Genomic DNA, 13,618 nt, shown 5'->3' with positions numbered 1-13,618 from the left:
TGCAAGGCTGAGTGCCCAAGGTAACAGAGGTGGCTCAGCACTTAGCAGGATCAGACCCTCCATGTAATTGCAGTGCCTGGAGCCCAGAAGCATCTGCTGGAACAGTAACATTCAGCAAGCTTGGGGGAGGAGGAGGACACGGGAAGTCTGCCTAACCTAAGTGGCTGAGGGCAGCAAAATCTGTGCAATGCTGCTGGGACAGAAAAGAGGAGGAGGAGTTTGACTGACTTGACAGAACAGCCAACCACAACCTCAGAATATCCTTTCTATGGCTGTGATCACCTAGCCACATGCATGAAGCCTGCACAAACACACTGTTTGGGAAAAGGGCATAGATGGTGCAAAGCCCCTTTGTTCCCAGAAAGAGAAACCGTGCCATCCTGCAGACCCAGCTTCACAGGGAGGCTTCATCCCAAGCTAGCTGTCCCCAAACAGCTGAAGTACAGAAGGCTTTGAGTGGGGAGAAGAGCCAGCCCTTCCCTTCACCCCTCACACTCATCAAGCTACACATTACGATCAACAAGGAACTCTCACATTCCACTATTCAGCAGGGGAGGCCTAATTCCCCACCTCCCCTATTAGGCCTCATCAAGGCACCTGGCTTTGAGCAACCTAGGTCCACTCCAGAAGGCGAACTACCTGCACTGAAATGAGATGATACCACAACACTGAGTACTGGCTATGCTACATGTAGTGTTACATACAAAAGGGATCAGGGGTGAGTGAAGGGCTAGTCTGGAGCCCGTCAGGCTCATGTGAGGTCAATAGTTCGGGTTGGTGACCCCAAGCACCCACGTAGTAGTACACAGAGGTTCACTCCAAGGGCTATGGGTAAACTCATGGGCTGCTCTCACTTTTTATTATTTTGTTCTGTTTGTGGGACGCCAGTCACATCTAATTATTAGAGGAGATATGATTATTTTGAGGGGTAGAGTGTCTGCTGTAGAGTAATTTATTTGGATATTAATTTCCTTTGATTTCTATGCCTTTTCTATCTCTGGCTCCTATCTATACCCCTTATTTTAACTACCTTTTTCTCTGTTAGTTTCTTAAAGTCATCTCGTCCTTGCTTCCTACAAAGTTTTAATAATTGTTAATGGGGCTGTATGTTCATGTATTCATCAAACACTAGGCGCAGGCAGAATTAAAAAATTAGAGAAGGGAGCAGCAGTGGGAGAGGAGAAGTTATTAGTGGAGGATGGAAATTGGGATGGGTAAAGGCATGAATTGGTGTTCTGGGGTTCCTGCAAAGAGAAATTTCCATGGCTTTTCTGTAGCCCATATCCTACTTAGCACAATAAAACTAACTTATGTATAGTTGTCCCCGCAGTTATGCATCGTTATGCCAGCTCCCATTCAGTACAGTAATGCCTATGTGTGTTTATTTTGTTAAGCGGTTTATTTTTTACACTGATCCCAGAGCTGGTATTACAGGTAGTCTTCAGACTCAAGTAGACATTCCTGTATCAGGCCTTGTCTTGCACTACAGAGGAAATTCGATCTAAGCTACGCAATTTGAGTTACACGAATAGCATAACTCAAATCGACGTAGCTTAGATCTACTTACCGCGGGGTCCACACTACGTGATGTCAACGAGAGATGCTCTGCCATCGACTCCCCCTACTCTTCTCGATCCGGTGGAGTATAGGAGTCGACGGGAGAGCGATCTGCGGTCGATTATTGCTTGTTGATCCCTCAGTAAGTGTAGACAAGCCCTCCGTTACATTTGGAAGGTTTACTTCATCACTACAAGGGCTAGAGAATTTTTTGAATGAAATCTTAGATTCTGGAGCATAAACATTGCAATAATTTAACAATAATGTGCCATATGCACCAAAATAAGTATCCGGTAATTACATTATATTGGGTCCCTGTCTGTAACACATACTCTAAAATGAACCTGTGGAAGTTGAACTTTTTGAGAGTCAATCAATTGTTTGTAACACACGCAAAATGCATCACATGGCATTTTCATTAAATGTTTACATTACACTCCTGGTAGTGATTTGGACAGAGCACCATTCACAAAGGCAAATACTATGCCATGTCCTCTGCCACACTAATTGTGAGGCCCTGGAAGTACTATTGAGCTGTTGCCTCCTTTTGCATCAGGAAGTGGGACTTAAAAGGACAATAGCCAAATATATATTATCTGATCATTAGGAAAGGCCAAAAAGTAAGTACTTAATTAAAACATAAGTGAAGGCATGAAAATGATAAAAATCCAGTCGACCACTCACCTCGGAATACAGCCAATGTTCCATTTGGTAAAGCAACTATTCCATCTGCTGGCTTTCCGTTACACAAATTCTTATCTCGTTCATCTGGTACAAAATAATTAGTGTATAGTTTTTTATTTAAATGAAGTTGAAGCTCAAAGAATAGTTTAAAATGCCTTGGGATTGTCAGGTAAAATAAACCTCTTGGTAATGGAACAGACTCTTAGTTTCATTATTTATTGGAGTGTGCACAGGGAAACCTATACTGTGTATTCATCAACTTATTACACTATAAAAAAGCATAAAAGTAAAACTTTGAATAGGAATGCTGCAGACAAGCACCATTCCTGCCTAGTGTTTGAGACTATTCAGGAACCAGGGTTCTGATTCCTATATTTATGTTACAAGTAATAGCTATTGTTCATTTGACATATGTTATCCAAAGTTTTAACCTTGATATTTGTTACCAAAGAATATAAACTCCGATACTTTTATAGAAATCTATAGTTTTCTTTTGTTAATATTTTGAGTACCTGCATTTCAGAAGAAAAATTGGGTAGAATTCTAAGTATACCATAATAAATAACCAAATTAATTAGCTCTCACATAAAACTCATATTTAATTTTGTATCCATTTCCTGCCTATTTAGTGGATTGCTCTTCTTTGTTTAAATACTATCTACTAAAAACAATGCTTATTTGAAAAAGTCTAAAAGGGCTGAAATATTGTGCATTGGGTAAATGGATTTAGGTCTGATAAGAACTGAGTCAAATTGTCCAGAAATCTCTTGTAGAAATTTGAAAAAAGAATTTACCTCTTCTGTTTTGTTTTAATCAACTTTTCACAGTTCTCTGTACTCTGGGTTTTAGTTGGGAAACAAAAAAACTGCAGGAAATTTTCAATCTTTCATAGTATATCTGAGCTGTCTCAAACCAAGAGGACCTGAAAATATTTTTCTTGTCTCCTCTTTCATTCACATAGATAGAGCAGATATAGATTTAGGCTCAGACCCTCGAATGTATTTAGGCATCTGGCTCCCATTGATGTCAACTCTCCATTGGCTTGCACCTCATGCTGTCATTCACACCAATTAAAAGTGGATGCAAAACCACATCAGAATTCTCCACTCATAAGTGTGAATGAAACAGACACCATGTAATGTTTCCTGTAGCTCTTTTTTTTCTTAAGAATGAGTATATACGTAGTTTAAGTTATGTAATCATAAAGGATGGATACTCTAGAATACTCTACTCTAGTATTTAAATATTAGGTCTAGTGGTGCCTACTTGTAGCAAAATATTCAGGAATATGTGAATTTGGAAAACTGTCAAAGGAAAATAATAGGGCTAAAATTTAATTAAAATATAATGGATAGTGAGGGCAAGAACAATATTGCAGCTGGAAGGAGTCCTGAGTCTTGTTTTTTATTGTGGGTATCAGTGCAAAATGGCTGCCAAATTAGGTCACATGACTAATAGTTGAACTCTAGCCAATGACTTGCTGGAATACTTTCATGAGACTTGGAAATCTCCCTCTATCCTTATTCCTTGACCCTGTTTTGATTCATATGTTCCCTGGTACTTACAGTCAATGTTCCAAGTAATCTCTTCTGAAACATATGGTTCCTGAAATGGAGACATGCTCTGGCTATCTGAGAAATTTCATTTGTTCATCCCTATAAATATAAATGTTACAATTGTAAAGAAATATACCTTTGTAAGTTGTGTTGATCTTGTCCTGTAGTTTGGAGTCTGTGTGTATAGTGGGGCTTCTTTCAGGAGCTTTAGTTGAATAAGATATTGATGAGTATGTTTTAGTGGGGAAATGTGTGACTTCTCGTCTTTCTTCAGGCCTTGTGGTTACGAATCCGCTTGGCAAGGTGGAGGTATGATGCATATCCTTCTCAGCTGTAAAGGTTGAAGACACTATTGAATGTTTTACTGACGTATTTGTGTTCATAGCTATTGGACTTTCCTTGGTAATTTCTTTATCTGAAACAAGATCAATGCTGGTATTAGTTGTAATGCCATGTGACGTTGTTTCCTGTTTTTGAGGGATAGCTGAATTAGATTTTGTTGTTGTCCATGTTATTTTCGTAATGGTTTCCAACCTGTTGTTTTCATCATTGCCATTAGGATTAGGTGTACCTCTCAGTGGAACAATAGAAGCTGTGAATGAGATTGCTGGGTAGTCTATAGAGTTAACTTGTTTGGAAGAGGTAGGATTTTGATTGGGTCCCTCATAAGGAACAGGAGTTTCTTTAGGGTTTTCTGTGTTTCTGCGAGGGAAATTACTGTCTGGAAGAGTCATTGGATTAATTGCAGTGGGGCTTGAATTATCTATATGTTTCTCCTGCTCAGGAGTGACTGGGTGGGTAGCTGGTTTCTGAGCCAAAGAAGGACTGATGATGATCTTGGAAGTTTGTAATTTTTCAGTTGGAAACTGTGTTGTGTTTTTCTGGGTGGTTGTATCTGTAGTGTATGTATTTTCAGAGATGTCGTTGGTTTCAGTAGTCTCCTTGGAAATGGAAGTTGCTGTAGATCTTTTAGTAACAGTAGAAGTTTCTTTTGTGGTTTCAAAATGGACTTTTGTTTCAGGGAGGTCTTTAGGTTGAGAGGTAGAAAGGTTTATGGGTGGAGTAGCAGTAATTTGTATCGCAGACTTAGTGTTTTTTTCAGGTTCAATGGTGGGTTTGGCAGTCGCTTTTACTGGTGGGATTTGAGTGACAGTGGTACCAGATTTATTTTCTGTTGGTGACACAGGTCTTCCCTGGGAGCCTTTAGCTGTAGTGGACACCTCTTCAGAGACAGTCAGTGTTGCTGTAGTGACAGTACTGGCAGTTGTATCTATTTTATGTGTTGTAGTTGCCTGTTTATCATCAGAAGCTTTTTCTTTTTTATCCACTGTAGCTGTCTCTTTGGTAGCAGTTGTTACCTCTTTTTTATTGGTAGTAGAGGTGTCTCTAGTGACAGCATCTGTTTCTTTTTTATTTGCCATAGTTGTCTCTCTGGTAACAGTGGTTATCTCTCTTTTATCAACTATAGTTATCTCTTTATCAGCAGCAGTTATTTCTGTTGCATCACTTGTAGTTGTCTCTTGGAGAATAGTATTTATCTCTCTTTTTTCATTCATGGTTTTTTCTTTGGCTGCAGTAGTCATGCCCTTTGAGTCCTCTGTAGTTCTCTCTTTGATAACAGTAGTTAACTCTTTTTTCTCTTCAGTTGTTGTTTCTTCGGTAGCTGTAGTTTTCTGTCTGTTATCTACAGTCTCTTCTTTATCTGCAGTTGTCAGTTCTATAGCCACAGTTGTTACTTCAGCAGCAGTAGGTGTCTGTTTAGTGGTAGTTTGTGTCTTTTTAGCTGCTGCTGTTGTGTCCAGTTTAGCTGTTGTCATTACAGATTTTTTAGCTGCAGTAGCTCTGGATGCAGTAGTTGTGGCTTTATCTATTGTGTCTTTTTCATCTGTTGTTATTATATTGACTGTAGCTATAGTAGTTACGTCTTTTTTATCTGCTGTTTTGTTTTTTTCATCTATTGTCATTACAGTCTCTTTGTCCACGGTAGTTGTGTCTTTTTTACCTGTGGTGGCTAGAGTATCTTTAGTTTCTGTAGTTGTGTCTGTTTGAGGTGCTCTTGTTACAGTCTCCCTAGCTGCTGCAGTTGTGGCTGTTGTAGCCGATATTACAATCTCTCTATATGCAGTAGTTGTGTCTTTTTTAGTTGTTAAGTATTTTTCATCTGGACTCAATATAATCTCTTCACCTACTGTAGTTGTGTCTTTTTTAGCTGCTGATGTTACAGTGTCTTTAGCTGCAGCAGTTGTGGCTGTTTTAGCTGTTGTTACAGTCTCTCTCTCTGCAGTAATTGTGTCTTTTTTATCTGTTGTGTCTCTTTCTGCTATAGTCATCACAATCTCTGTGCCTATGGTCGTTGTGTCTTTTTTACCTGTGGTTGTTTTCTCTCTTTCATCTGTTGGCATGTTTTCTTTGTCCACAGTAGTTGTAGCTTTTTTGTCTGCTGTTGTTACAGTGTCTTGAATTTCTGCAGTTGTGTCTGTTCTAGGTGCTTTTGTTACAGTCTTCCTCGCTGCAGTAGTTGTGCCTTTTTTAGTTATTAAGTCTTTTTCATCTGGAGTCAGTATAATCTCGTTATTTGCTGTGGTTGTGTCTTTTTCATCTGTTAACACATTTTCTTTGTCCACAGTAGTTGTATCTTTTTTGTCTGCTGTTGTTACAGTGTCTTGAATTTCTGCAGTTGTGTCTGTTCTAGGTGCTTTTGTTACAGTCTTCCTCGCTGCAGTAGTTGTGTCTTTTTTAGTTATTAAGTATTTTTCATCTGGAGTCAGTATAATCTCGTTATTTACTGTGGTTGTGTCTTTTTTATCTGTTGTTTTTATAGTGTCTTTAGCTGCAGCTGTGACTGTTTTAGGTGTTACAGTCTCTCTCTCAGCAATAGTTGTGACTTTTGTATCTGTTGTGGTTATTGTTTCTCCAGCTGTTGCAGTTGTTGTGTCTTTCTTTTCTGTTGTTGTTACAGTCTCTTTGCCCAGAGTAGTTAGGTCTCTTTCATCTGTTGTCATTACAGTATCTTTAGCTAGAGTAGTTGTGTCTTTTCTGCGTATTGTTTTATCTGTCGTCGTGCCTTGCTTTTCTGTTGTTGTTATAGTCTCTTTAGCTGCAGTAGTCATATCATTTTTATCTGTTGTCTTCTCTATGACCGTTGTGGGTGTGATTCTTTTACCTCTTGTCTTCTCTGTGACTGCTGTGAGTGTGACTCTTTTACCTGTTGTCATTGCCATTTTAGCAGTACTAGTTCTGTCACTTTTAGCTGTTGTTGCTTTCCTAGCTGTTGTAGTCATGTCTGTTTTAGCTGTTGTTATCTTCATAGCTACAGTAGTTGTGTCACTTTTAGCTGTTGGCTCTTCAGCTGTTTTTGTAGAGTATTTCTTAGATGATGTTGTTGTCTCTATCACTACAGTAGTTTTGTCTTTCTTAGCTGTGGTCATCCCTTTAGCTGTAGTAGTTGTGGCATTTTTCATAGCTGTAGTACTTGTGTCTTTAGCTTTAGTGACATGAGCTGAATTAGTTAATGCTGAGATCTTAGTCACACTTGTAGTTGTAGGTTGCATGTTGGTCTTCGGACTTAATGTCTTTGTAGTATTCATTTTGAAGGGCATAGTAACTTGATCTGGCTGGGAGGCAGGAGTCTGGCTAAAACTTTCTTCTGACAAAGGAGCTGCTGTTGTACCTTTATTTCCTTGTCTTGAAATTTTTCTGTCAGGGCGCTTTGCAGTAGGAGCAAGCCTGGTACCCACATTGTCCAATCCACTGCCAATCTCCTCAGAAATCTCTCTTATTTCATCAGATGTAGAAGTCCTGGATGAAGTTCTTCTGTTTTTTGAGTCTTGCTCTACAAGAAGTGCATATCAAGTTAAAGCACCACTTTTTATTTTCTCATATTTATACAGCATTCTAGCATTTGTTCTTTTGGATTTGACACAGTAACCACTCATATTTTTTTTGTAAACACAGATGGAAATAGTTGCAACTCTTATGACTTGTACCAATACCTCTTTCTTTTTTTTCTTTTTTTTTTTTCTGTAAAGTTGCACTGTTTTAACTTAAATAAGTTTAGAACCCTATGTGGTTGGTGCAAAACTCTGTGGACATCTTAATTCAATTTAAACGTATCTTTTATCAGTTTAGTTTAATTCATCAGGAGAAAAGAAATTGAGTTAAGCTAAATGGTAAAAGCCAGGTTTAAATTGTGTTAAGACTGTCCATGCAAGATTTTACATTGGTCTAACTAAATTGGTTTAAAATTACACCTTTAGTTAAGTAAGTGCACCTTTGAAAATAGAAAGGCCTAAGTTATTTTAATTATCACAGACTTATGCCATCTACATTTTTATGTCCTTATGAAACTATCCTAATATTGTGACATGCAGTGATGCACTATGTTGTGTTCTTCCAATGTCAGTTGGTTCTCTAACTGTAATAACAAATGGTGTGAGGAAATGGGAAGTCTCTCTAGGGTTGCCAACTTTCTAACTGCACAAAACCGAACACCCTTGTCCTGCCCCTTCTCTGAGGCCTTGCCACGCTCACTCCATACCCCCTCCCTCCATCGCTGGCTCTCCCCCACCCTCACTCACTCTCTCATTTTCACTGGGCAGGGGAAGGTCCCTTTTCGACCAGATGTTCTGGTGGAGACAGGTTAGATTTTTTTTACCTTTTCTAGTTGTTAAATACACAAATGGTAAATGTAGATGGTGCTGGGCTGGAAAAAGGATGTGTTCTAGAAAACCCCAGCTTCTGGCCTCATTGGGTTAATGACATATTATACTTGTAATATAAAAGACACAGGGCCCAGCAATTTTGAGAGCAACACTGTGTCTGCAATTCTATCCTGTATGTACCTGCAGTCAACCCCAGCGTGAGAGCCTGCTATGGCCCTTCCAGGGGCGTGACCTTCCTCAGTCAGGGTAGCAAACACTCCAAACCATTCCCCTGACAAACCCACTCACATCCTTCTTCAGAAAAGAGATTTCAATGTGCCACACTGTCTAATCTCCCTCCTACCAAAGTTCAACATGGATTACCTAAGCCTGCCTAGTGATTTACATACTATGTAAGTTTTTTTACAAAATTTTGGGTTTACTCTGGTTATATGTAGTTTTGGTGGGCTTTTATTATTTATTTTTTTGGCTTCAGCTGCTTTATTATATATGAAGGAGATTGTTTTTCATTTTTAAAAAAGGGGATAGAGCTATTGGTGCACATTGAAGATCTGAAAAGGAAGAGATGCTGCATTAGCTAAAAGCGGACTTCTGCATGCTGCTTAGGATATTCCGATTCTTCCATGGAAATATATTAATTTTGGTCTCTTTCTGTGTGAACCATAAATGGTGGCTCTGCTCTGAAAAGTGACCCTGTAGGAATGGCAACATGGGGTTCTATGTTTATTGTCCCTTAATGAGTTCTGTATCAAATGTTCTCAGCTTACAAGTAAAATTAGGTATGTTGTCTGCCTTCCAGACCTGAAAACTAAGCCTAGGCGCTGAGATTCAAGCTAGGTACATTGCCAGTAATAAAGGTTCAATCTGAACATGCATTGTTTTGTACCGTATTGCACAGTATATAAAAGCCATTCCCATAACTGACCTGCTGTCCCTTACGCCAACAGCAAATCTGCTCAGAAGCTGCTTCACCATATACTACTGCTCATGTGTAATGGACCAAATTTTCAAAACTTATTCACCAAAACTGTATGTGTATCAGTTGAACCTGATGCACACACAAATATGGGACTTTACAGGTATAGTTCATTGATTCATTCATTAATGTGCTTCCAATACATTAACCTTTGACAATCTTTGCCCCACATGTCCTCTCTAAGGTCCTGATCTGGCAACCTGTTCCAAATACCTGTACAGAACCCCATGGACCTCAGTGGAGCTCCATGTGGGTTTAATGGTCTGCCCATGCAGAACATCTTGGAGGATCAATACATAAAGAATTTAATCAGATGCTAAATTAAAAAATTTAGCAAAGAGGAGAGTTTGTGGTAAATCCTTAAGAATTCCTTCAACACAGAAAGACAAGCATGCACTGCTAAGCATCAGCTTCTATTATACCACTGTATATACAGTTTAAATTTCATTTCTGTATTAGGCTATTTGATCACAATCCATACCTTTCATGGTATCCTTCACTTTTCTATTGTTTTTGTTTTTAATTTTATTTGTTTGGTTTTTTTCACTGGGGTTTCTTGCTGAAGCCTTTGTTTTCCGAATTGTTGTGGATGACAACGAGGAAGACGATGAGGAAGAAGATTTCTGTTTCTCAGATTCTGAATGTTCTGCAGCCAAGTAAAATAATTGGTGAAAACAGAAAGTCATGCAAAATAAGATGTGTAAGAAGCTAATGCACAGTTTAAAACAAAATTGCTCTCAAAAGATAAAGATTTGGAGTAAATAAGATGAAGATGTGAGGTGTAATTTGAAATTTTTTGCCTCCTTAACCATCAATGAATGGAAGCAACACTCAGTAGGAGGTAGCAGTGCTGCCAAATCTTGTGATCATATTGCATGAAAATATGACCCCATGGCAGCCTCCTTTAATATTGGAAGACTGATTTTAGAGCAGAAAGTTCTGAGGTTTATTCCCCATTTCATGTGTGTATGGCTGAGCTGGTGGCTGTTGTCTATGTAAAGGCAGTGACAGATCAGCTGTAAAGGGGTTTAAAATCAGAAAAAGCTCAGGATTCTAACAAAGAGTGTACAGGACCTGCAGAATAGACTAAAAAGGGAAAGTCCTAAGAATTCAAATTCAGACTTTCTGCCTTTGGAGAAAAAAAAATGGGGACACGGGAAAGATATAGGGCCTGATCCTCCTCTAATTCATGCCAGTGGAGTTACTTCAGATTTATTCTGTGAGAGGAGAATCAGGCCCATAATATTTGTCAACCAATAACTTATTTCAGACTACATATTAAAAGGGGGTCATTTGAAAAGCTTGGCCCTTAAATTTTTAATCATATTTAAACATACATTTATCCCTATCTTCTGATTTTAGAATTGTTTGTAATATACACCTCTGAGATATAAGCGGTACATAACCAGAAACCCTGTGGGGCTAAAGGCATTTCAAAGGAGTCTCCCGTACCTGAGAAAAATTGGCTTAGAAGTTTTTTTGTAAACTTTACTGGAGATCTTTAAAACTAATAAACAGGAAAACACTCTCGTACAGGGCTTTTCAATCTTTCTCATATAGTGGACCACTTCATAAAATTTATGATCCCTGGGAGGATCTGCTTCCCTCTGAATCTCCTAATCCCGACTGCACACCTTCCCTGTTGTTATGATAAAGCTTGGTTATCTGACAAGTATTAATAGGAGAATAGTAAGGCGACAAAAGGAAAATTAGCTCACTTTACTGCAACTGCATGGTAACATCTTGGTTACAAGTCCTCCCATTTTCTATTCTGTGCTTTATTTCCTCTCCATGAACTTAGATCAAAACCTGCTTGCCTTACTCTTTGTTAGTAGTCCCATTGACTTTAGTCAGATTCTACTTGCATATCTAAATTGATCAGGAATTGGCCTTAAGTGTATAAATGCCTAATCTTTCATTGTATCGTATCTCCAAAATATTGTACAGTTTTGTTCTGTCCTTCTATATGATTTGCTTCAATTTTGGTGTTATCCACTATCTGACCTAAGTTTACACACCTATTTTCCCAAAAACCTGACAGAGATGCAACGTCTGCATGTGGTTCAGAGCAATGCTCATTTAGCTTCTCAAAAAAGCCACTGGAAATCTTTAGATCTGGGTGTGACAGTGTACCCCATAAGGCTTTATGGGGAGGGGGTGCTTATAAATGTATGTATGACATAACTGGAATATGTTTTGTGCTGCCTGTGCCAGGTAACATATCTCCGTAAAGGTTATGGTCTACTATATCTATTCATCCTATTTGTATATATCATTTTCTACTTGAGGTTAAGAATATGGGCTGTTTGCTGGCTTGGTTTCTAAGTAAGCTTTGGGAGGCATTTGATCAGCTTCTTTAGGAAGGAATTCGCCAGGTTAAGTACCTGATCAGGAAACACTTGGGGAACAATGCATCTTGGAATGCTCCAATCCACACGAGAAGTCTTCCTGGAGACATGCAAGATACCATGTGGACAATGGCGTCAGCCTGTAAAGACTGAGTCATGCAGGGGCATGTGACTTGCCCAGGTGACTCCAGAACTCCATCTTGGAGCTGGACTTTGCAGAGGAGGGGGGTCTCCACCCACAAGAGTCTATTTAAACCCGTGGGAGACCCCTCCATTTTGTCTTCAACTGGCTAAAGAAGGAGCCTCTCCACACCCCCCCAGGATACTTGAAGGAGACTCTAAAGTGCCACAAGTACTCCTGTTCTTTTTGAAGGAGACTGAAACAAAGGACAGTAACTACAGGGGGTGTGAGTGATTGCTGGACCCAGGCTAAAAGGAGATTAGCCTGTAAAAGGGAGTGCTCTGGAACTGGTGAGGAAATTATCTGTATTTAGTTTGATTAGACATAGATTTGCGCATTTTATTTTATTTTTCTTGGTGACTTACTTTGTTCTGTCTGTTACTACTTTGAACCACTTAAATCCTACTGTCTGTATTTAATAAAATCACTTTTTATTTAGTAATTTACTCAGAGTATGTATTAATACCTGAGGGAGCAAACAACTGTGCATATCTCTCTATCAGTGTTATAGAGGGCGAACAATTTATGAGTTTTCTCTGCATAAGCTTCATGCAGGGTAAAACGGATTTATCTGGGTTTAGACCCCATTGGGAGTTGGGCATCTGAGGGCTAAAGACAAGCACACTACTGTGAGCTGTTTTCAGGTAAACTTGCAGCTTTGGGACAAATGATTCAGACCCTGGATCCGTGTCTGGAGCCAGACGGGAGTGTCTGGCTCAGCAAGACAGGGTGCTGGAGTCCTGAGCTGGCAGGGAAAACAGAAGCAGGGGTAGTCTTTGCACATCGGGTGGCAGCTCCCAAGGGGGTTTCTGTGATCCAACCCATCACACTGGGCTATTGCTAACAGCAAGCATTGCTGCTTAAAGAGTGTTAGACAACACTGTGACAGATCTGTCTCTCTGTAGATCACCTGGAAGTGCTCTACAGACCACTGTCTGAGAAACACTGCACTTGTAAACGTACTGTAGGAACAATACTGTATTGGCAAAGCATTATAGACTAGGTCTTTCTCCCGTTTAACATCTGCAATATACAATAAATGGATTTGGATCCTTTTTAAAGATTCTCGCTGTCTTTTAAAAAGTTAAAATGAATGTAATTTCTTTACCTTTGATCCACTGTATTATCTCTCTATGGGAAATTATTGCCATTATTGCAAACTCCACTTTGCAAGAGTTTTAAAGGTTTATCTGTTTAAAAACCCTCATACATTTGCCTAGGGTTACCATATTTCAACAATCAAAAAAGAGGACGGGAGGAGCCCCGCCCCCATCCTGTCCTAGCCCCGCCCCTGCCCCTTCCACTCCCTCCCACTTCCTGCCCCCTCAGAACCCCCAACCCTCCCCCCCACTCCTTGTCCCCTGACTGCCCCCCAGGACTCCACCCCCTCCCTAAGCCTCCCTGCCTCTTGTCCCCTGACTGCCCCCTCCTGAGACCTTCCCCACATCCTAACTGGCCCCCTAGGACCCTACCCCCTACCTGTCCCCTGACTGCCCCAACCCTTATCCACACCCCCACCCCCTGACAGCCCCCCCCAGAACTCCTGACCCATCTAAAGCCCTCTGCTCCCTGTCCCCCCCCCTCCTGGGACCCCTGCTCCTAACTGCCCTCCAGAACCCCACTCCCTACCTAAGCCTCCCTGTTCCTTGTCCCCT

The 13,618-nt window shown here is 40.0% G+C and overlaps 1 protein-coding gene across 1 annotated transcript in view; it reads right to left on the bottom strand.

Annotated features, from left to right (window-relative positions):
* PRG4 (proteoglycan 4) overlaps positions 1-13,618 on the bottom strand; it is a 40,178-nt gene that overhangs the window by 8,937 nt on the left and 17,623 nt on the right. Inside the window, exons 5-8 of the mRNA XM_034778420.1 lie at positions 9,916-10,080; positions 6,601-7,629; positions 3,934-6,393; positions 2,242-2,325 (exon numbers count right to left, since the gene is read on the bottom strand). Coding sequence (XP_034634311.1) covers positions 2,242-2,325; positions 3,934-6,393; positions 6,601-7,629; positions 9,916-10,080 — 3,738 coding nt within the window. The remainder of the gene's footprint in view (positions 1-2,241; positions 2,326-3,933; positions 6,394-6,600; positions 7,630-9,915; positions 10,081-13,618) is intronic.

This window comes from Trachemys scripta, chromosome 8, assembly GCF_013100865.1.
Source record: "Trachemys scripta elegans isolate TJP31775 chromosome 8, CAS_Tse_1.0, whole genome shotgun sequence".
NCBI lineage: Eukaryota > Metazoa > Chordata > Testudines > Emydidae > Trachemys > Trachemys scripta.
The sequence above is the reverse complement of the archived record's forward strand: the minus strand, read 5'-3'. Positions and strand labels throughout refer to the sequence as shown.